The sequence below is a fragment of the Caretta caretta genome, chromosome 14, assembly GCF_965140235.1.
Source record: "Caretta caretta isolate rCarCar2 chromosome 14, rCarCar1.hap1, whole genome shotgun sequence".
In the NCBI taxonomy this organism is placed as follows: Eukaryota; Metazoa; Chordata; order Testudines; family Cheloniidae; genus Caretta; species Caretta caretta.
Genome location: NC_134219.1, coordinates 8,181,097 through 8,206,031, shown reverse-complemented (window position 1 = coordinate 8,206,031; position 24,935 = coordinate 8,181,097). Strand labels below are relative to the sequence as shown.

The 24,935-nt window shown below is 37.6% G+C and overlaps 1 protein-coding gene across 3 annotated transcripts in view; it reads left to right on the top strand.

The window, feature by feature from the left end:
* The window catches only part of HELZ (helicase with zinc finger), a 152,124-nt gene that overhangs the window by 16,518 nt on the left and 110,671 nt on the right, over positions 1 to 24,935 (top strand). For 2 of the 3 annotated variants that reach the window (XM_048817549.2, XM_048817548.2), the window contains exons 2-10: positions 5,523 to 5,750; positions 6,664 to 6,700; positions 9,939 to 10,063; positions 13,277 to 13,333; positions 14,725 to 14,776; positions 15,247 to 15,322; positions 18,542 to 18,740; positions 19,948 to 20,055; positions 20,421 to 20,718. In XM_048817549.2, the coding sequence (XP_048673506.2) occupies positions 5,541 to 5,750; positions 6,664 to 6,700; positions 9,939 to 10,063; positions 13,277 to 13,333; positions 14,725 to 14,776; positions 15,247 to 15,322; positions 18,542 to 18,740; positions 19,948 to 20,055; positions 20,421 to 20,718 (1,162 nt within the window). In that variant the 5' untranslated portion in view covers positions 5,523 to 5,540. Of the gene's footprint in view, positions 1 to 5,522; positions 5,751 to 6,663; positions 6,701 to 9,938; positions 10,064 to 13,276; positions 13,334 to 14,724; positions 14,777 to 15,246; positions 15,323 to 18,541; positions 18,741 to 19,947; positions 20,056 to 20,420; positions 20,719 to 24,935 lie in introns of those variants that run through there. The other variant, XM_048817551.2, reaches the window with a different exon arrangement.

Sequence of the window (24,935 nt, the reverse complement as noted above, 5' to 3'; positions counted from 1 at the left end):
GACAAAAACAGCTTTCATGCTAAATCAGCCACTCACTTAGCTCTAATAATTAGGTACTCTAAGTGAAATCTAGTAATAATCATAATAAAAGAAACCTCCATTGGGCTTTTGTTGTCTCTTTAAAATAATTGCCAAGAAGCCATCTTTACTTGATGCTTTACCTATATTTGGTAAGAAAATGTCTTTAAACTCTATGCTCCCTAGATAGTTCTGCCACAATGGTGTCTAGCCTTCTCAGCCTGAGGGCCAAACAATTATTTCATAAAGGGCAAGGAGGCACAATTGACTATTTCCCTAAACTCAGGCCACTCAAGTTCTATCCTGCTCTTCCTGTGGCTCTGACAGCTTGGCAGAGAAGCAGACAATTGAGCAGGCAGAGCTGCCTTATCCCTCTATCCCTTCTGCTGCAATGCAGCAGGCTGTCAGCAGGGGTGCGCTGCTGAGTAGCTCTAAAGGGAAGGGACAAGAGCTGCTAACAGTGCTTGTGGCTCGGAGCAGAGGTGTTCTGGGGGGCAGGAGAAGTAGTGGGGGGCAGTTGGGGAGGCCATGCCTGCTGTTTCCTCTGCCTAACGATGGGTCTGATTCAGAACTCCTCAGTTTAAAAATTTCAGGGTGTGGCTGAGGGAACTCATTTCCAATTTGTAATCAACTACATGTTTTTTTTTTTTTTAACACATTGCTCTGCAGGGCCAGAGGTTGGACGACATCACTGCTCTGTTATTAATCTTCGACTTTAATGCTTGTTAAAATATGCAAATATTTACTGAATTGCCTACTTTGTAAATGGGCATACAAGACCTTGGTCCTAATCCTTGTGCCATTGCAGTTAGAAGGATCGGGCCACATCATCTGTTGGTTGACTAGGTAGATAGTGATCTGTCTGTCTGGATTCTCTACAGTCGATTGAGAACGTACCTGCATCTGTTTGCCTTAGCTGGTTAGCTGTCAGCTTGTCTGCTTTATCATAGGCTTTGGCTCCATAAAATACACCATTAAGCTGTGATGTGTAGTGGTGCGCACTCATGGGCTGAACTTCTTCCAAAATACTAAACTTGTAGTTCAGTTCTGCTGTCTCTCCTCCTCCACTTAATTTTGGTTTGTTGTTGGACCAACTATCCAGCCATGATGTAATTCTTCAAAAGCCTCTTGTGTGCCAAAAAAAGATGGCATTTACATTAGAATAAATGAGCTAGATGATTTTGTTGTTTATAGCTCTTCCTTCTTTTCCTACTGCTTTAAAAACACTGAGGCTGGAAATGCTTTATTGGGGGTGGAGGACCAGACCAACGCCCCTCCCAAAACTTGGAGGAATGGATTATTAGGTAAATTTGCCCCTGCTAAAGTGCCTTCTCCAGAAGGTGCTGGAGGAGGAGCTAAAAGACCTCTTCAATTTCTTGAATCATCCAAGGGAAGAACTACCTAAACTCTTGCCTGTGTGGTATTTAGTCTTGTGTTATCACATGGATTGTAGTGTCAAACCATACCCTAAGACTGCATAAAACATAGTTAAAATGTTGATGCTTTATTACAATTGCTAAATTAAAATAATTATATAAATGTGCACTTCCATGTGAGGGTCTCAAAGCACTTTTTGGCACAGCTGGGAATAAACTTCATATCCTCTGACTCCTAATTCTGTGCTACACTGTGCCTACTCATAGGATAAATTAGAAATTATACTGTTGTATTTGAATTGTATGAAAAAAAAAACCTTTGAGGAACTGAAAATCAAAATTTCCATTAACAACTGCCTCCTTCCCATGCCCATACAAATATTTATTATTCTTGCTTGTTGGTCTGTGGGGCGCTCTGGTACCAAAATAGGCAAGTTCTGAAAGATGTATGACCTTAAATGTCTACATGCCCTGGAGTGTATGTGGATGGAATTGAATGAGCAGAATTTGTCAATATGAGTATGTGAATTATGAATGACAAAATGAAATTAGTCTTTGTTTCCTGGTTAAATTTGTCAGTTTCCATACTTTGCCCAAGTATCAGCATGCTTTCTTAAGATTAAATTCAATTAATAAATTACCCTTCTGAGGCTCCCTACCTATTTCTGTGTTCTGTAGATCTTCTGTGTCCATAATCAGCATTCTGCATTGATGCCCCCTTGAATGCAGAGCCTGTGACTCAGTTAGCCCAATAGATGTACAGTCCAACCAAAACTCTGGGTTAGGTAAAGCTCAGTTATGGCCCCTCAGATACTCTCTAAGGATAAGTGTTAACCCAAAGAAATTGTATGGCCTCTTCAGCATGAAAGGCCACTGCTCAGGGTGTGGAACTTGACTCCCTTTCAGGCCAGCTGATTCAACAAGAATTCAGCCGTCCAGTAGAAGACAATTTATAAATACAATTTTTTTTCTTTTACAAGGTGCCAACTTGTGAAAAGTGGCAGAGCCAGTTGGTAGGTGGTGAGCTTAATTTCCAGAATATTTTTAACCTTGATGCATGGCTGCTCAGTGACCATAGTGGTCCCTGGGAGTAAAATTATCTCAAAGCTGGAATAACTGTTCTGTGTTGTAACATGTTGTGGGAGAAGGGTTAAACAACCTACCTTCTGAAGAAACTATATGCCTATCAGTTATAAGTATATTACCGCCTCCTACCCTAGGGCAGTTAAAGTAAGGTCTGGAGCATATACAGCTCTCTTAGGCTGCTGAGACAAAAACATCAAACAGTAAAGAGCTTTAATGAGACAATTGTCCTAGGAGTTTTGTTTATATGATGGTGGTGGAGCAGGAATTAGGAAATCAAAAGTGCCATGGAGGAAGTGAAATCCTCTTTTTGCAGCCCTGGAGTGGGATAATGTAATTTAAATTTTTGAGTCTTTCAGAGAACCAGCTGCCAATCCCATTCCTTCATTTGTGGTTCCTCCAAGGAATTACTGGTTCCTAATACTGGAGCAACTCCCAGGGCTGTGAAATTTACTATGGGCAAAAACATGAGTGAAGTGAACATTGCAGGCTATGGTAGATCTAATTTTCTATTCCATCTGCTAATTGGTTCCACAGCTTGGAGCTAAATACTGGAAACTAAATATATGTATATACATATGTGTGTGTATATGTGTGTGTGTATATATATTGCAAGCCAGTGATTGCTGGTGGAATCAACCAATCAAGTGTGGAACCCATTTTCATTCCTTTTACATTATGGACACATGAGAACTGGGTGTGCACTGTACAAAAGCACTTGCAAACTTTCATGTGAACAAAATCTGTGAATCTGCTTAGATTTTGTGAACATTTGCAAAATTTGGCTTGTGAGAATGTTTGTGGAAAGAAAACATTTGAGTTGACAACCTGGCCCCAGTGAAGTAAATGGCAAAATTCCGATTGGCTTCATGGGGCTGGGATTTCATCCTTTCTGAATACTGGGATATGAATTGCCAGACTGGAAGTATTCATGTAGCCATCTTGAAAGCTCTTTGATTTTGTAAGTCATTCAGTCAGGGACTGGAAACAGTAGTATGTGACATAAGTGGCCACTTACACAGCAGGAATAGTGTGTTAGGATAGTCAAACTTGGATACTTGCATATGTGCCTCAATTACTTTTAAGTTTTAAATAAGGTTCAAATGATTTTTTTAATCATAGTTACTGACTTTTATAAAACTGCAAGTCTGCCTTCCAAAATAGTAATGAAAATGTATACTTGTTGAATATCAGAAGAGTAGCCATGTTAGTTTGTAGCCACAGTCTTTAAGGTGCCACTGGACTCCTTGTTATACTTGTTGAAGACTCAGTCCTGCAAACATCTGGGTAACTTTGACATCAGTGGAATTACTCGGGTGAATAAGGTTACTCGTGTGCTTAAGTGCACAAAATCTATTGCTTGTCCTTATCATGACAATGATAATGAAAACATGAATGATATTTTACTCCCATCAGCAAAAGGTAAAGCTCTAGGTGGGTGAGTGAGAGTAGAATTGGGAAGATCACTGTTAAGTCAGAAGGTAAAGTTATAGTCTTTCATCAGGATAAAGGCAGAAAACACAAAATTACTTTTCTCTATCTTTGTGACATATGTATTACACACACAGCCATCTCTAAAATGTCAAAACAAGATGGGTTCAGTCAAAATTGTTCTGACAAGTCTTTAAACATTGTTTGTACATTCATTTGCCTTGTGATTCTGAAAATTAAATTAAGAGTGATACAAGACAAACAGAGGATTACACCATGCTGCTGTAAAACATTGAACATTTCTTCTTTACAGTTGTACTGCTTAAGCATTGGCTGTGAAAGAGCATGTGGTAATGGGTGAAAAGGCACAGTGGATTACTTCAATGGGAAAGGCATGCTCTTATCTATTTGAGCTTTAGACTTGTTGGAATTCAGGCACCTTAGATTGATAAAGACCTAGAAAGATCAAACATAATGAGGATTTCTAATAGTGAATTATTTAGATGTCCTAGAGATGGAAATTATTTTAAAATATCACAAAAGCTGATTTTATATCTATAAGATATATACATAGTCTCATAACAATATGAGATAATTTATTTTAGGAAAATTTGCCAAAGGTATCTGCTTGCTAAAAAGAAAATGAGAAACTGCATCATTCCCTGCTTCATCTATCAAAACAAATTCTTGTCAAGTCCATTTTAAACTAAAATAGCTGTCCTGAACTTGTGAAATATATTTAAATGTTTGGTCTTGGGAGGGATGATATTGTAAAGGGGAGTTATTGAAAGGTTTTGTGCTTTGCTGACCAGGTATATTTTTGGCAGATAATCCTGACCACCTTGGATATAAACTTTATCTCAAACAAAAAATGTCCTTAAATCGTTGAAAGTGAGTTTCAGTGGCATCCAGCTAGCCCCTACCCGTCCTCATTACGCTTTCTTTTCTAAAAGACTACATTTTAAAAAACAAAACTCAAAAGTCCCAAAAAATCAAGATGGCAGCAAGCATAATGCTACCTCACCTACTTGGGACCTCTGGGCTCTATCTGACATCAATATGAATAGAACATGAGAGAGACTGGAAATGAACAGCAAAGCCACTTAAAATTCTTCCTTATTTACTTTCACGCACTCGCCTGAGACTACATACTTTAAGAGCAAAAGTGCTCCTGGAGAGAGGGGTGGCTTGGAGGAGAGGATTGAAAGTTGAGAGAAAGGACACTTGGTGACTAGGAAGTAGGTTATTCTCAAAGGATAAAGAGTGTCATTAATGAAGGCACAGAGCATTGGGTGAGTAATCATTCAGTAAGGTACTTAGGCACATGCCTAATTTGAAACCAATGGGATTACTCACAGGCTTAAAGTTCAGCATGTGCTTATGTACCCTGATGAATCCTGGCCAAAACTAAGAGCAAGAGGGGAGGTGATAAAAGGAACAGTATGAAGAAATGATTAGGAAGAGTTTAGGGAGTAGGAGGGGGTGAGGTAGGAAACATGAGTGGAGCTGAGTAGATGGGGTGAGATTATGGTGCCTTGAAAGTGAGAACAGAAGGAGGCTTGCCAAGATCTGATCACCAGTATAACATTTATCATCCCCTTGCCCCCTCTTTAGGATTTCTGTCCCTGAGTCATGGCAGACAGAAGACCAGAGAAGTCATGTGAACAAGCATGTGAATCACTTAAACAGCAGGATTATGAAGTGGCTGTGAAGCACTGCACGGAGGCACTCCTTTCCCTCAGCCAGTACCCCCCAGCTCACTTCCCGGAAGCATGCCAGGCTGAAATCAACCGCATAAAAATTGAGAGTCTTCTCTATAGAATTGCTTCTTTTTTACAACTTGTGAGTGCGACTCTTTAATAGTATCAGGTGACCTGGGAAGAAGAATCAAGTGCCTTTTATCTTTCAATGTTTAATTAGAAATCAGAACCTTATTATCATTGTCATGTTGCTTGGACATAAAACCCCTCCTTGCAAAAGCAGATGTAAGGCTTCAGTTTTGCAGGGGTCTGTTTACCTGTGTGTACTAGCTTGCAGGATTGGGACCCAAGTGTAGTTTGGATCTGAATAAATGATTGATTAAAGAAACAATAGAAACGTATTTTAACTTTGGTGAAACTTATTCCTGGGTCAGAGATATTCACTAATAATGTACTACATTATATATATTAAAGTAACATAAAAACTATATTAAAAGACAATTAATAAGGTTGCAAAGTCAAGCACTCAAAAGTTAGGAAGTGCCGGAATTAAGGTTGCCCATCTGAATGGGATCTTCAGGGAATTTAGCTGCAAAGCTCTCTCAAGTCTCTACTGAACATGTATGTACAAACTGTGATTTTTCAAGTACAATATGTACCCTGCAGGTTCTGACCACACCATATTAGTGCAAGATTAAGTAAACTGTACAATTCACAGGCAACAGTCTGAATTTTAAGCAAACATGGGAAATGATAGTTCTATATTTCCCTCCGGATGTTATGGCTTCACACAGACACCTCTTCTCTTAAAACATCCATTTAGTTAAAATCCTGGAAAAAGACAACATTCTAAAGGTGAATGTATTAGACCCATGTCTGAAGTTCAAGTTAAACTAATGTACCTTCAACTATATCACATTTTCTACCTTGAAAAATAGAATGTGAAAGAGAAAATGGGTTATTTGACGTTTCAGAGGGAGTTGCTGATTGGTGCAGGAAGTCGTTTATCCCAATTGGAATAATATTGTTTTTAAACCTTTTTTTCCCCCCCACAGAAAAACTATGGACAAGCAGATGAAGACTGTAGGCATGGTATGCTGATTTATTTATCTATTGTGATTTCTAACAACATGTAATCAGTTCTCTGGATTACAGAACATTCCAAAACAAATATCAAAATATTTGCTTTTTTAATGTCATAAAATTGTCCTACCCAAATTATTGCTTTGGTTTATAATGTAAGTACAACCCCACTGAAATACAGCCACCTCTGCTGTGGAGGGTGGCAGCTGACCATTGGATCGTGAATCCCTCTGATGACCAAGAAGAAGTTGGCAATTTTGCCTGCCTTCCCAGAGGCAAGAATAAATGTTTTATCTGCATTTAGGCCATGATTCAGCAAAGCATGTGCTTGACTTGATGCTTAAATTCATCCCTATTCAGCAAAGCACTTAAGCACATGTGTAGTAAAGCCCATACTTAAAGTTAAATATGTATTCTAGTGCGTTATTGAATTGGAGTCTTACAGAGGAATTAACCATCCGTGCTAAAGTTCTGTTCTTTTATTATGGACCTGATCCAAAACCCAAAACAATCAGATTATTTTCATTGATTTCACTGGGCAGGAAATCAGGCTTTATTAGCACACTCTTGGGAAATAAATTGTACTGTGGGTAGGTCCCACCTTTTGGTGCTCTGACTCTTTAACTAATCTTGAATTGTAATTGAGATTTTCCCCAAGCCCTGATTGAGTTTGAAAGCAATTGTTAAATGGGGACTATGTGATTACTTGTACTATAGATGTATTTGCTTGATGGGATGATTGAGACTTTATCACTTCTGAATATTTTCTGTGTATTCATCATATGCAATGCTGTCCTTAAAACAGTCTGTTATATTTAAAATCCACCTATTGTATCTGCTGCTAGAGCCAGAGATGCATTGTTCTGAACTGGCCTGCACAGTTGTCCTTCCTGACAGTAAATAAAGAGCCAAGAAGAGATATATGGAAGGATGAATAATGGCTAGAGGAGGGAGAAGAGAGAATGCCATTCAATTAATTGTATTTTCATTGACTAATATTCTGAGGATCAAATCTGGGTCATGTTGAAGTCAAATGGAAGATTTGCCATTGATTGTAGTAAGGGTAGGATTTATCCTTGAGACAGATTTGTGGCTTACACTGGGAGACTATCTTTGTTTCTTCTCAGCATGTATAGCAGATACCTGAATATTTCAAAGGAGCTGTACAGTTAAGAATTGCTAAAAAAATATGCAACAGTAGAGCAGATTAACGCGTATTTTTAATTTAAATAGATCTCTTTTGAAATGCATGGTAGGGAGAAAAAAACAGTGTTCTGGCCATGATGAGCCTTTAAAATCAGACCACTTAAAGGGCTGTTCTAGACAGAAGTCTGGACTAGCATATTACACATACAAATCTTTTTTTCCTCCAGGTCTTAAAATATGTAATTTTAGAACAGGTTTTTATACCAAAATGATTTTTATAATATATATAAACAGATTTGATTGTCTTGCCCTAATTGATCTTGTCCCAGCAGCTAGCATTTCAAGACAGCTGCAGAGGTTGTCTCAGTGGGTCTGTTTTTTATTACTATTGAAAGGACATTTTAAAATAAAAATTCCATGCGTGTATCAAGGTTTAGGCCCGTCTGCTATAACGGTATCCATTGAAGCATGCACAAACCTTTTTGACAGAAAAAGCTTTATTCAATCTGCAGTTATGACTTTTTATAATACTTGACATATTGCAGACACCAATGACTTCATTTTGATTTAAAAGGAATGAAATGCATGCTCTAGCATGCACACTAGAAGTATGTATTCTCTACAAACAGTTGTATTTACTGATAGAAGCACAAGGGCTTACTGTAAGAGTGAATCTCTTAAATAATTCCATAAATATTCAAAGAATTTTGTTAAAAATGAAAAGTTACAAACTGATGGCCTACTGCAACAGAATGCTTTAGCTAAATAACTCCATGCAATTAAATATATAAAATATCTTAATTGAGTATCTAAAGTTTGAGGTGTGTTATCCTAATTATTAACTGTCATACGTCTTAAAACTGAGTTTCTGTAGCTTTGTTTTTCCTTCTGGTTTGGGAAGTAAGTCTCTGTTCTGAAATTGTTGTCAGCAGCCGCAGTGTAATTTGAATGCAGAGAATTATGTTTTGGGCATCTTAAAATCAGGGTTTGGTTGCCATTATATAGTTGAAAACATGTCCTGTCATTTTTGATATAGATGTTCTTTTGGGACTATTCTTTCCTGATATGTTCACATAATTCCCCTTAATGACATGTACACCTATTAAGTGGGAGAATTGATTTGTTTTTTGATAATCTAATTCTGTAGTCCTTGTGCCTGTAAACTTCCCGTTAGCATTAATGGGAGAAACACACATCTAAGAACTGAATAACTGGTGATTGGCAGTAGAAACAGAAATGGTGACATTGACTGCAATAACAATAATGTATGTTTTTGACTGTAACTTTTACAAACAGCCTTCCTACATTATTACAGTTTGCATGCGTAGTTTTACGTAAGGTTTCAGTCTCTTTAAAAGGATCTTTTCTTTCTGGACAGGTAATGCATATAATTAAGTGTTATTACTACTGGGCTGGAGCATTTCTATATCATGAAATAAATGCTTTTACTCTTGCAAATGTCAAGGAAAGTATCTGTTTGGCTAGCTATCTGATCCCACAGTTTACTGGTACAAAGTTTACTGTTACATGAAGCTTTTAAATATCAGGATTAAAACAATCATTCCTATTGCAGCACGAGTGAATACCAAGTCACCTAGAATATTTCTTTTTAAAGTAGCAAGAATATTAATTTCTTTAGAGCGATTGACCAGTGAAGAGGTTTGGTAAATTTGCAAATTATAAAGTATGCTTTTTGCTAGCGTGAATGGATCCTCAGGAGCATGTTTTTATCACCAAAACTTTGTTGCAGTTTTGACTCTTGGAGGGATGAGGGAGATCCTTTGTATCCTTGTCAAAGAGCTGAAGTAACTGTGCTCTAACTTCAAGGGTGTTGTCACCACCCTTCTGGCTAAAGGATGATGGGTTTGCATCTCCTTCGAGCTCATCTACATAATTTCTTAATTGGTGGGAGATGTCACTGCTAAATGACAGGAGGCATGAGGGCAAAGCCGGTCCAAGCCTTGCCAAATCAGGAAGGGAAAGTTTGAACCTAAGTCTCAGATGACATTTTAGCTTTAAAGGTGAAGGGAAAACTGAGTTGGGTTTAGTTAAGCTTTTACTGTCTTTTGGTGGGGCTAAAAGTAGGTGCTTTGTGTTGCAGTGCTGGGAGAGGGACTGGCCAAGGGAGATGGCTCTTTCCGTGCAGTGCTTTGCTGCATGCATCTTAAAGGGAAGCTACAAATTGTGTCTAAGGTTCTTTCCAAATCACTGATGGGCGAATCATTGGTAAGTGGATCTGATTTAATTTGAAAACTAAATTACTTTTGAATTTTTTTGGTAATTTAGTATCAAACCTTGGTATGGCTCTTTGACCAATAGATAACAATAAAATAGTTCATATGGAAAATCCAGGGATGAATGTATATTAAAATATTCAGATGCTCATATGTAAGCAAGAGCCCAGGTTGTTGCTTAACCAATGTTTCTGAACCAGTACACTTTTTTGCGGATTTCTACTTTTGTTACAAATCAGTAGAATGTTCAAATTAGTTGTCTGCATCTAATCCCCATGGAATGGAATTTTTATACATGTGCAGTTTAATAGAGCAGAGCATGCATTTCCATCCTTTTTGCCTGTATTTTAAATATCCACCTGAGACCTTTTTGTTTGTGGTTCAGTTGACTAAGTTCAGCTTTCATAGCAGAAAGCACATTGATGTGATTATATTTTTTAAAGATGACCCAAATTGTTTTTAAGTAAACTTCACAGCTGTTCGAGACAGAAAATAATCCAAATACTTGATTCTAAAATAAAATTGTTTGCCTCACTTGCTGGGACCTGAATTCAAGATTCCTCTTTTAGGCCCTGATCCAGGAGAGCACTTTACACAAGTGCTTTACCTCATGCACATGAGTAGTCTCCTGACTCCAGTCACATGTAAAGTTAAGGACGTACATCAGCCTTCACAGGATTAGGTTCTCATTTACTATCTGTGTTCAGTTTCTCACAGTTTCAGTTTCACACAGTTTCAGTATCTGCGCACCAAGTTTCTCCTGTGTGAGCTGATGGTAACATTAACATCGAAGGTAGTGTAAGGAAGGCTCTGCTCTGCTCTCAGAGGTGTTAATGACTTCAAAAGCTCCTTGAGGAGAAACCCAGAACCCTAAACTCAGGCCTTAGCAAGAAAAAGCAAAAAAACTTATTGTGAAAGCAAGTTTCTAATTTTAATAAGTTTATCATTTTAAGGCTGTTCCTATAATTATTGAATGATTTAAGAGCTTAAACATGCAGCATTAATACTAAAATATATAAAATACCATAAGCCCACTTGTTGCTGTACAATATGTGAGCTGTGCCAAGTAATTGTTGGGCCTTTGCTCTAAAGAGTATAAAATCTAAAGCCTACTTGAAGATTAAAATATTTGATAGAACTGTTTGGTGATACAAATCTCCTTTCACTTTCATCTGGGAAGGGGCTCTTGTTTTCCCTATTGTGGTTGATCGCTGTAGCACCCGTCAAACATTGGGGCTGTTGTCCCTTGATTGGAGGGCTTCCATTGTTGAATCCTGGCATCTTTAACAAGCCTTGGGATTGATTGACATGCAGCGTGACACTGACCGTAAACATGCCTCTTCCTGTTATACCCCTTTATAACATCTAAGATTGGGTTGCTGTGCAAGGAACAAATAGGCATCCTGCGTATCCTACTGCATGTGGATGATTGGTTAGTTTTGAAGAAATCTAAATTTGAACATAAATATTGTAACGGCAGAGGAATACATTATGTTGGGGTAATACACTCCTCCTGATGGTAAAACAAATTTCCTGAGATATATTCTCTTTTTACAATAATGCAATCTCTGACAATAATGGTACTGTTATTTATCTGAAGCTTATCTGATATGGTTATGAAGATAAACAAAAAGAATGAAAAGGATTGACATACATGTTCATGTCTTTTAGTAGTAGTTTGCCTTCAGAAAAAATAATGTAAATAGCCAAATACTCCATTACCTAGGCAGTGCATTTCAGACTGTTATTCTACAGTTATGATGGGTCGACACATAGCTTGGTCTTTCCAAGTGAAGCCCCTACGCCCAAGCTGAAACTTATGATCTCATGACAGATCAAAGATCATCATTCGTGATTGTTTTCAATAGGAGTAGTAAAGCCAGAAAATGGTTTACTGACTTCTACCAGTGTCTGTGTGGAGTAATTCAATGAATAAAGTTTGGAGTGTTTTTACTTGCAGAAACTGGAATGCATCCAGCTTCCCCCACAGTAGTATAAGGGAATGTTTCTCAGTAACTTAAATTCTTTATGCTCTATATAAGAGCCCTACAAGTTGGATTTGTGAACTCTGCTTTTGGAAAGAAATGGAATAGCATTTCAAATAAAAGCTCTGTGTATGAGGATTATCAAATGTACAGATTGGCAGTAAAGATATTTGAGTTTCTTTCTGCTGCTCTGTAGTACAGGTGGAATGTAAAGGACGATTATAACAATCTGCTATCTAACAAACTCAGTGGCACTTAATTAATAAATGCAGCAAGTGGTCAGTTAAATGAAACCACAGACCTGAATCAGAACTCCTGAGTTCAGGATTGTGCCTTCCATGTCTATGAGATAGCCTTCTAACTGAAAAATAACTTCATATTCAAGGGAATCCCAATAAAATCCTTTAAAATGAATTTATCTGAAGTAAGGCAAACACTTAATTTGTAGTGAAAGCTGCTACAGAACAGTTAAAGGGAACATACTCCAGAATGGAAAGAGTTGTTAGACTGTAAAAGTAATCAATTTGCAAAATAGCTTCTTGAGGAGAAGTGACTAGATCATGGATACAGCAGTGTGAATTTCTGATATTGACTCCTTCTGAGCTGGAGTAAATATTCTAATAGCAATAATAATAGTAATAATACCTAGCCCTTATATAGAACTTGTCATCAATAGATCTCAAAGCTCTTTACAAAGGAGGTCAGTATCATCATCCCCATTTTACAGATGGGGAAGCTGAGGCACAGAGAAGTGAAATGTCTTGCCCAAGGCCACCCACCAGGCCAGTGGCCATGCTGGGAATAGAATCCAGGTCTCTTGAATCCTTTTCCAGTGTGTCACAGTGCCTCTAGGGTATTTGTTCTGAATAATACTGTCTTGTGAATGTGGAATCTATTAATGCTTCATGTGGGTGACAGCCAAATTTCCTAGAGTTTATTTACCAAGTTGTCCTGCACATGTATCCCATTTTGCCTGACACCTGTCGCTCGAGATTAGCTTTTATCAAGGGCAAGTTTCCTTGTTGCATAATAATGTTTGCTCAGTGTTGCACAGTATGTCATTTACCATTATGTAATAAAACTCAACAGCTCATTTGTCTTCCCCTCTTGCCCGTCCCCTTTCCCAAATATTGGGTAGAAAAAAATGTTCCTCGCTGCCTGTGTTTACCATAGCAGAGGATTTATGTACCGAATGCACTAACGTTTTTCTCTTTCCCTAGAACGGGATGGTAACTAAAGATTTGACAAGACTAAAAATGCTGCTTGCTGAAACAGCGGTAAGAGTAAGCATGTTATTGGGAAGAAGGTGAAGACTGATCAGTTGGCTGCAGGGTGTTTCGTTCTGTGCTCTTTGAACAAGGTGTATTGGGTACTATAGCCTACACTAGCCTCCCTGTCTTCACTGTCTTTAAAGCAGCCTTACGCCAGTCTTGGATCTTTGTTTTTGATGAAAAAATAAGAAAAATGCTGAAAAGTGGTTGACTGTGGCTTGCAGTATTGACTGGAGAAAAATGTGAACATCCACATACACTCTGTTTATTTCTTATGATTCAGAAAGTGATTCCTCTTTCCAGGGAAAATTATCCACTAGATCTCTTAGCTGTGTCCTAAACGTGACATAAGACTTAAAGTGACTTGGAAATTCTAGATGCTCCAGCAACATCTGTAGGAGGGAGGGATTAGTCTAAACATTATATTTATTGTTTGAATTACTGTTTTCCTATATGGACTTTGGACTTTGTTCATATTCTTTAAATCATTGCTTTTCTTTTCCTCTAAATATAAAATAAATTGACGTGTCAGTACGTTGTAAGACTTCACTCTTACTCCAGATGCAAATTGAAATGATTGCACTCTGACTCTTTCTGTTGCATCTGCTTGCAGCTTTGGAACAATCTGCTCAGTGACCAGCCCACTACTTCATTTGCCAGTGTCATGTTAAATTCTTATGTCTCTAACAGCAGTATGATTCACTCACAAAAATAATAGTCCCTCTTTTTTAAACAATAGCTTTTAAAAAAGAGACACACACTCGGTTCCACTAAGGCCATATGAGTGATTTGGACTGATCTTAAAATAGCCAGAGAGAGCTCTCCTCTTTAGCTTTCTATACCAGCTGCCTCTCCTACCCCAGTAAAAGGTAGAAAAAAGGGATATCAGGTGTTCGAGGAGTGGTTGTGGATGGGAGGTGACATGGTGTAGCAGAGTTTTACCATGCCTAATCCTCCCCTGGCATAAGAGCCATTATGGGCCTTATACCAGTGGCAGAAGTTAGAATAGGCCCCCTGCTGTTCTTACTTCCACAAAGGCTGAATTGATGAGGTTCAGCGAGCTGTGACTGGCTCCTATTGGACACAGCTTTGTTGTCGTGGTGAACTGGGGCCAAAGTTTTTAGACAGTACAATTACATTTTTTTCTTTCATCAGATAAGTACACTGTGGTACAGTAGATTTAATGTTCACATTAGATTTCCTCCATTCAGTTACTGTGACTGCTGGCATGTTAACATGAGACCCTGGTTTGTGACCAGAATGTTGTTTGAACTAGTTGAGATTGTATTGTAACAGTCAGTACAAAAAAAATCTCTTATGAACACAGTAGCAAAATGCAACTTACAGTCAAAATCTTGATATATGAACCAACATATCTTTTTTCTTTGTTATTGCAGGCAGCAGCTAGCAAAGTACCCTCAGGATACCATGGGGAGGATTTGGAAGATGGTAAGTAGAACGTACTTAAAAGATGCTTTGAGTTGCATGGTGAAGCATTGACGATGGAACCACCGTAGTTGTCTGAAGAAACACCATTGTCTTGTATAGGCACGGCCCAATCATTTGTCCCTGACATTTAGTTGGAGGGAACACACTAGCAGTAAAGGGGAACCCTGCATGAATATTTAGCTCCAGTTTTGTTTGGAGACGCCAGGCCACGTTTATTGGTCAGTTTGTTACGGCAATACCACAGATTAATTTCTGTAACTTGCTTTATATGATTCCAACTTTCGTCCCACGTAAATTTCTCAGGTATTGAAATCAATTGCTCAATAGATTGCTATGGGGAAACAGCAGACCTGCTTGTGTGTTTATATGCTGTGAGATGGTGTTCAGAAACATATAACCCTGTGAATGTCTACCAAAAATTCTTATACTGGCAACTGGAAAAATAACCAGAATCCCCCATTACTCTACAGGATCTCAGGATGGTTGGCAATTCCGCCCCCCACCCAGGGGCGTCACAAGTAGTGAGGAGTACACATTGTGTAAGAGGTAAAGTGATATAGTTTTATTGGTGATGAGAAGCATCTCTGTTTAAGGAATAATTTCATTTCTTTTATTTGCTGATAACTGTTTAATTCATGAGTGGAGACACTATGAGGTCAAGGGATATAACCTACGTATTAGATCAGGGAACCCATTCACACTGTGTCTCTGGGTAAGTCACTTCGCTTCTCAGCACATCAGTTTCTCTGTCTGTAAAATGAAGTCAATAACACCAACCCTTAAGTATGTTTAGCCCCATTTTGCAGAGGGAGAAGTGCGCGCGCGCACACACACACACGAAATGCCTTGCTCAAGATCGCACAATTTGTGCCAAGATTGGCTTAGCTCCTAGTCTCTTTCTCAGTCCATTAGGATTAGACCATGCTTCCTGTGTATGTAGTTTTTATCATTAGTAAAAGTGCCAAAAGATGCATTAACCTGGGAAGTCCTGCACTGTGACTTGATTCTGCCTTGCATGTGTCATGTATACATCAATTAATTTCCCAGGATGTGTTGCAATCTGACCTGCTTTTCAGCTGGTATGGTTGAGCGTGTGAAAATCTAGGCTCTTTGGACCTGATATTTCAGAAGTGCAGAGCACCTGCAATTCCCATTGATGTCAGCATTTTATAATTTCATGCTGGTAATCATGCTGGGAGATTGACAACTTGATGTTTGGTAGCTTTTTGATGACATTCTTTGTGTTAATCAGTAACACATAACAGGAGCACCGTGTGAAGTTTGCCATCTTGCTCCTGGACTTGGTTATTTGAATGTTGCTAATTGTCTTTTTTTGCCATATGAAAGAAGTAGCAGCATTTTAGAAAAATCAGGCCCTCTGTTTTTAACTCTCAGTATTGTACCTGTATAAATAGTGGCATTTTGAGCCAGATTTTTAATCCCAATTCTGCATTTTGTTCCAGTGAGGATATAATCTAATGTCCACTGATTACTTTTGTATTACAGGAACTATTACCTTTGGGTTGAGAAGAAGGTCTTGATTAGTGAATCCATGTGATTATTATAATTCTGGCTGTGGGAGTTAGGTTTATTTATAAAGAGACAGTAAGAACACTGAATATTAATTTTTGAAACCACAGTTGTCTTGAAGGTGGCACATGGCAATAGAGATGTGGCATCTACTAGATAATGAAATGAAGGAATTGCAAGACATACTCAATAAGGAACTGAATGTGTAAAATAAATGTAATTGTTGCTAGAAGTACTGAGAAATGAAAGAATGTGCAAAACTGGTTAATGGTGAATGATTTAAAGTGCTGTATCTTTCTATTAAGTGCTGATGAGGAAGAACCCAAGTACTTGTTTCTAGAAATATTTTCTGGAAAATGAGAACACTTCTAATACGAAGGGTCAACATTTTCTAAATAATAATAAAAATTCCAAATATCCAGCAGTGTATATTGTGGTTTATTGTTTTTATTAGGTCAGGAATGAATTTGAAGTTTCTTAAGGGATGTTGATAAAACTATCCATTCAAAATTGAATCTCTTACATGTATGCTAGTAATAGTATAGATTGTTTTAAATGTAAACAATTAATTTTACTCACATTTTTATAAATTGTTTTTTTGTTAGCCATTCATTTAGTTTAGTCTGTGAAAATAGACTAGTCAGTGTCACTTTTTTATTCTAATCTGTTTCACTCTTGAATTCTCATGCACTGGTACAATGATATTAAAAACATTGCAGGGGAATGTTTAAATCCAAACAAAGAATTGTTTTCAGTGAAAATATTTTAAGTAAATAACATGAGAACACTTCTCTTAAAATGATATCTAAAATGTTTACTTTCTTTCATACAAAATTTATACTTGGAGCATCAGAACACAGTGGCATCATTTTAAACTTTCTAAACTTTTCTTAAAGGAAAAGAGTATGCTAATTCAAATAATAAACTATAAGTAAATGTGGCTTGTATATCAGACACTTTGCTTCAAGGTTTTTCTGTGATTTTTCAATCACATAGCTCCAGTTTTACCATCTAATTTGCATTGTTACATAATATATTTACTACGAGAAGGTCATAACATTAATCATCATATGCTGTATCTATCAGTGACCTTTGACCTAGTTGATCCATCCTCTTTTTCAGTAACACATCAATGTGGGAAGATGTCTAAATTCGTCCTGTAGTGTAAACTTATATATGAAACTCAACATAAAGTTAATTACACATCTTCTACATTTACAAGATCATGGTATAGATCGTTGGCTGTCGTCAGCTGTTTGGTACATGTGGTGTTTTAATTAATCAATTTTAGGTTTCTCATGTAGAAGTGAGGATTGTCCTGCTGTTTATGCTGTATACCAGATGATTTCACAGTACTGTCAAACCTTAAACATTAAATTCTATCCTCCAATTCTCCCTCCATCCAGTCTAATTTTTTTAAGTGTTTACAGCTTTAAATAATGATAGCTGACATGCTAAAATTCTAGCTACAAGAATATTTTCCAAATAATATAGCTATTTGAATGCAAAGTGTAGACTAACAGCTGCATAGCATTTTCTGAGAGAACTGGAATTCTTAAATTGTGTGTGGGCAATAAGATGGTACTAAAGGGATTTCTTAATTTTAAAGTGTAAGCAAAATGATATCACCTGGGAACATTACTTGACATTATTTAAAAAAATCCACAAACATAATAAAGTGTTGTACACGTACTTGGTCTGACTCTCTTGTTTCAAAGAGGTTGGTGTTCAGTACTGTATGTCCTTTGGGAGATTTTCTAAATCTATCTATAAAACATTTACACAATATCTACCTGAAGTTAACTAAAAGAACCACATGATGTCAGTGTTGCTTCAGAAAATGTCTGCTGAAAGAGCACTCATCTGATAAGTAATAACATGACCTTTAGAGAAAAGTTTGTCATTGACATTGTTAGGTGTTCAGCACATATTTATTTGAAAGTAAAAGTTTCTTAGTAAAATGATTTATGGCCCTTTATGGTTAAATTGGAAAAATTCTGCATATACCATTATGGGCATTACTGCAAGAGAGGCTGCTGCTGAACAATCCTGTATGTACATGTATATGTAACTAAACCAGTTTCTATTGACTGATCCTGCCATTTTATGTTTTAAGTGAGAGAATCAAAAGCCGGGAGAAAACTCTTTGAAGTAAAATCTCAGTTATTGTTTGTTTGTTTTTAAATTGGAACTTTGAAAAGTTTGAGGCATAATTGTTTTTCCTGTTTTGTGTAGATTTTTAGAGCAAGGGATCTGCAGGTATGGTGCACAGTGTACTTCAGCACATTCCCAGGAAGAGCTAACAGAATGGCAAAAACGATATGCTTCCCGCTTGATAAGATTAAAACAACAGAAGGAAAACAAACAATGTTCGGGTAGTTATATGGAAACCTTGATTGAGAAATGGATGAATTCATTATCTCCTGAGAAAGTGGTAAGGAAAACAAACTCCTTCTTTGTGTTCATATTTAAAACTATCAGATGAGCCTGTTTTCAGTCCTTACCACTAGAACTGGTCGAATTATTCATTCCCAAGAAACTTTTCCTGCTTACAAAGCTTTCATAGGCTGTGAGTGGTTTCTACAAATGCAGTTGTTCTCCTCAGGAATTCAACAAAGAGTTTGTGAACTACAACTTGTGGATTGATTGCAAATTGTTCATTTTGCATATTGACTATTCATGGTGCAGGATGGGTCAACCAAGTCATGCAGTGGTGTTCCTGCTCTTTGTTCGGATGGTGGTACTTTTTAAACTGAAGCATTAATTTTCAGCGGTGAATACTCCTTTTTGTGTGTGATTCTCCTTCTTTGCTTGCAGTTGCAGGAGTTTGCATGAAGAAAAGTCATTCTCCAAACATTCATTTGGTCATACAAATGTTTGTGGATACTGAAGAGTAAGGTTTCAGAGTAGCAGTCGTGTTAGTCTGTATCCGCAAAAAGAAAAGGAATACTTGTGGCACCTTAGAGACTAACAAATTTATTTGACTATGAAGAGTAAGTGTTATGGATCTGATCAAACCCAACAGTTCTTTGCAAGTCCAAAGAATGTTTGTGGCACTAGTTTTGCAGCAGTCAACCAGCTCTTCTTATGACTGACACAAAGGAGTTTTCAGTCTATCGTTGATAAAATCTGGGAAAAGTGAGCACTTTGCCAAATGGATTAATGAGCAGAAAGCGTGATTCTGCTCTCCTCGTACTCTAGTACTCTCACTGAAATCACTGAGAATATTGGATCTGTTGGGAAATGCAGTCTCGGTGCCTTATTGTATAAAACCCTTGTTTCCAACTGAAATCTTAGACCTGACTGACCTAAACTGATTTTTGAAATCCATGCCTATGAAAATCAGGTAGTGTTTGTTCTCCCTGAATGGTTGTTTTGGGTCTTTTTGTGTACATAACATGATGTAGTTGAGTTACATTCTTAATTGTTGTCTGCCTCTCTGATTTAGCGTATATCGGAATTAGTTCTTGTCCGGTGCTGATATTAGAATCCTGCACAATGTTTTTGCTGAAATCAACCCTTAACTTATGAAACAATCATTTTAGGCTTTCTGTTTTAAGATGTTAACTTGGCTTGACTGTCTTCTTTATTGACAATGTCTGTAGAAGTTTAATGCTAGGTTTCTTTCTCTTTAAATCTAGCTTAGTGAATGTGTAGAAGGAGTGAGAGTAGAGCATAATCCTGAACTATCGGTTACTGTCACCACCAAAAAGTCTCAACAAACGTGGACATTTGCTCTCACTTGTAAGGTAGGATTCCTCCTCTTTGAAAATGGATCAATATTAAAGCTAGCATGCTGCAGCACTTGGATCTTATTTCTTTGCTCCAGTAAACCCACAGACTTTTGCAATTAGTGTTTCAGCTCCAAAATGCTTCTTTTAAAGTGAAGTAGTGGGGCATGCCCCAACCTCCACTCTGTTTCTCCCCATTGGGGTGGCGATTGCTGGTGTGGATGCTGGGAGGTATGGGGACACTATGTTCTTGAGAGTGCAGAGACTCAGGTGTGCCTGATGAATGAAGTCTTTTAGCCTCCCCTAATCTGGCCTCAGATGAAGCACTTCATAAAATAGTTTTCAGAATTTATTGTCACTTCAATGTTTGCATTTCTCTGTAGCCTGCAAGAATGCTGTATCGAGTGGCATTGCTTTATGATGCCCATCGTCCTCATTTCAATATCGTTGCAATATCTGCTGGAGACAGCACTACCCAGGTATCACAAGAAGTCCCAGAAAACTGTCAGGAATGGATAGGAGGAAAGATGGCCCAAAATGGAATAGATCACTACATATACAAAGTCAGTATTGCCTTTAACACGGAAATCTTTGGAACATTTCGCCAAACCGTAGTGTTTGATTTTGGGTTGGAACCAGTACTCATGCAACGAGTAATGATTGATGCTGCTTCAACAGAAGGTAACGTTCAGCTATTTTTCTTTTTCTACTGAACAGAGTTGATAGAAATGTCCAAAAGAATGTTTCTCCTTGTGGTAATTTTGAGAATCCGAAACATGTCCTGCAGTGCTCATCAGTCAGTATGATGAGCATTTGATGTTGTGTGTTCTCCTGTAATATGATAGTCAGTTTACTATAAATACAAGATGATTATTTATCAGACATTATTTTTTCCTTTTCTCATCTCTGTGCAGAACATTTATGTTAGTGGATAATGAATGTCCTTCATGATATAATATATAATGTCTTACATGTCTATAAATGTAGATTTTGGGCCAGATCTTCAGCAGGTGTAAATTGCCATAGTGTCAGTGGAGTTAATGTTGCCTTGCCATTTACAGGGGACCGTCTGGTCCTAAGTCCTGATATAGAAATGCGAGAAATTGTTGGAAAGCAATATTGTCTCTACTTGCACTGCGCAGAAAACATGATTGTCTTTGTGTTCAAGTTAAATTTGAACTAAATGTTGCCATGGTCATTGTATTTTGTTTACTGCATTGATCTGTTCCTGTCAGTTACAAACAGGAAATCAGGACTTTCGGTTCTAGGCACCTCATTGTCAGAAAGAGATCTACAAATTGGTAGGCATTCAGAGAAGAAGGGGAAAGATGATCAGGGAGCAGGAGTGATTGATTTATGGGGAAAGATTAAAAGAGCTAAATGTGTACTGCTTGGCAATAAGCTAAGAAGGTAGGGTGAGGCCTGGTAGTCATCTGTGTCTCTATGAAGATTGGAGAGATGAGAAGACTTAACGGGCCTAAGAAGCATTTTTACTGTGTTGCAATGAGAATAACCAGGATTAATGAGATGAAACTAAGGGAAGGAAAATTGAAGTTGTGTCTGAGAAAGAGAGATTTAATAGATTTTGACACAGTTTCCTAAGAGAGGTGATTACAACACTTTTGCTTGGGACATTTTAAAGCAATTGAGTGCTAGAGTCAGATAGACGTGAATAATGGCTGATATTCAGTTCTGCTTTGCTAGAATCATTTCTCATTGTTTTTGAATAAATAAAACCAGTTTGTTGCTGCTTCTTTTCTGACTAACTTTCCCTTTTTCAAAAGAATTTCCAGATTAGCACACGAAAGCCTTTCTTTCTTCACAGTTTTGAGTCATTTGTCAGTTTCTAGTTAGTGTTTGTGTTTTGCTTAGGCTGTTCTGAAATGCTTGTGGTCCTGTTAATGCTTTCTTTTCTTTTTTTTTTTTTTTTTTGCACTGACTGTTCTCCAGATGCTGATTAGGTTCACCTTCAAAACATGCTCGATGAAGAATTTTAATTTTTTTTATGTGACAAAGAATTGTCTTTTGAGGCAAAGGGGAATCAACACTTTTTTCCCCCCTGCTCAGAAACAGTTGGGTATAGTCCGAAGATCATTAGAAATATTTTGCTTGGCAGTTAATGAGAACTTGATTTGTCAAGAAGACTTACAATATTGAGAAGCCAAGAGCTGAGCACTGATTCTTGTTTTGGAAATTTGTGCAAATTCATTTATCCAAACAGGAGGTCAGAACTCAGAAACATTTAGCATAATCTCCTCCTAAAGGCTGTAGGAAAATACAACCAGTTGTACTCCTGTTAATTGTAAATCTTAGGAAATTGATGAGATCCAGATCAAAATTGGCAAAACTACTTAGGAGGTGCAGAAATAGATTGACTGATTCTGACTGAAATAGAGTATGACTGTCTGGGAGATGACCAGAATACTGGTCAATGAAGCGTATTTTATCTCTTCAGGAAGACTGTTTCTCTAGTCTGTCTGTTATAGTCATCAGGGAATCCCAGGAAGAGTTCAGCTCACAAAGATTTGAAGGAACATTGATTTAATTTTTGGCAGAGGTCATAATTCTGCAGGCTATTGTTATTAATTTCTTTCTACCTTTCAGAGATGTGTTGTAGAGACTCTTTCCTATTTCTGGCATCTCCAGATCTATTCCTACATCTTTTAAGTGATCCAGGAAATTCATATTTCCTTGTTTTTTAGTGATATAAGACTTTTGAGACCTTTTTATTAACAGAAATAATTATAGATGTCATTGCTATACACTAATACATATAGTATGTGGGTTGGCTAGAGTTGCAGGTATTGCTTTTTGCTATTCCTATCCTTTGTTTACATAGAACAGATTTACATTTACCAGATCAGCGAAGAGAAAATGTAAATAGCAAATGCCATAGTTTATGAACTGTTCTTTCCAGATTACCTGAATACTTATAGCCCAAAGCAGGAAGTTGTAGTGTCCACAATACACTAGAGCTTCACATAGGGTATGTTTCAGAATGCATGAGATACTGTGTTTAAGAGCAAGGCTGTGGTCTTTTCAGGAACTATTATGTGATCTCCATGCAAGAGGGCAGCTAACCAGAGCTGACAGGTTTCCAAAGTCAGTAAACTTGCAGAGACCTGGTGTCCTTGCAATGTAGAGCTGTTTAAGACCAAGAGAGCCAAGCCATAATTTATTTGCAAAGGCAAAACTATTAATCTTCAGACAAGTCAGTGTCCTTGCAGTTTAAACTGCCAGGATTTCTCAGTGTTGACTGCTAAAACTAGATCAAGGGCAAGGGCAATGTAAATGGCACTCTGGCGCAAAATGGAAAGATGAAGCTGCATAGTGTACTGCCTGCCGAGTTCACTACAACACCTCTTTTTGAGATGTCACATCTCTGTATGCAGAGAGATAGCAAAGGAAATCTCCAATCAGTCAGATTATTATTAATATTTATCTAATGCCCAAAAGTGCGCTAGGTTCTTTACAACCAAACATAAGTGCAAAGTCTTTCCCTTAAGAGCTAACAATCTATGTAGACAACATATGGGCCATGGAAGGGTAAGGATTGCAACTGAAAGCAAGTGAAGGAATTGTGATGTTAGGCATATATCTTGTTCCATGTGCGTGTTTTGCATTTATATTTCCTTGAGTGGTGGGGTGTTGGGTTATAGTATGTAGCAGTCTGACGGAAGAAGTTACATCGAGCAAACAATCCTGAAGGAGGCCTTCACCTGTTGTTAGTGAGTGCCTACACTGCCGGTACAAATCCGTATATGACAGATAGATCTAGGCAGTGACTTGGGAAGGTCAATAATAACTTTTAAGGATATTGGAGCTATGACCTCATGAAAGACAAGCATCCTCCTTTTTAAATAGTATTGAGAAGAGACATTTAAGTTGAGCGGCATCTGTCACTTTTCTTGGGAAGCTCTCTCTTTCAAGAGAAGATTAGTTTTTCATGCCGTGAAAATGTTCTTAGGATTGGAAATGCACAAAAGTCTTTTTAGGAAAGCAACCCTGTATGTATATTCCATGTTAATACTCAGAAAATAGTTATGTCAGACGAACAGTTACAGGAAGTATCTGTAGCATGCAATATCAAATGGCCAATTTTCCTAGCAAACAAGGACAGTGTCCTGGCAGTCTGACTGTACTGTTACACTCTTAAGATATGATCAGTACAGGAAAATGTAATACCCATGGTGAGATAATTCCTAATTCTGAAATCATCAAACATGGGCCTTTTTCTCCTGTTGTACATCATTAGCACCTAACATCATTCAGTTTAGAGGAAGAAGAGAATTATTTATATCTTCTTTCTAATCTCTCTTAGATGAACTTTCAAAAATATTAGAGTAGTTTACTAAGTGAGACAGGCCTGTTTCCGATGGCTGAAGAGTGATGTTGATCTGAGATTCCTGTTGCTAAACTGGCCTCATATTATCACTCAGACATCACATTTTTCATCTCTTTAGGATACAGAATGATGTAGATAAAATGAAATATTTTATTTGAGGTTACAGAGTCTTTCTTAACTCTTTCACAGGCAATGCTGTGATATCTGGGTACCCATATTATGCCTGATTCAAAGTTGATACATTAAAAGGCAGCTGTTGCTTCACCATGAATGCTAAATCATTTTGAAGCTTTTAGCTTAACTATATTTCTGTTGCATGAAACCCCTAAGTAGTCCTCCAGGTAGCAGTTGCCATGTGTTGAATTTTTGCGTGTCAATGGCTATTGCAGGGGTCTATGAAAAATTCTTGACTTCATCTTTATGATTTGGGCTACAATATATAGACATAACAGAACTAACTAAGGACAGACTGAAACATTAATTTCCTTCCATTTATCAATGTGGTCACACTTTCAAGTGATGCTTGGAGAATTAATTGTGTGTGTACGATGTG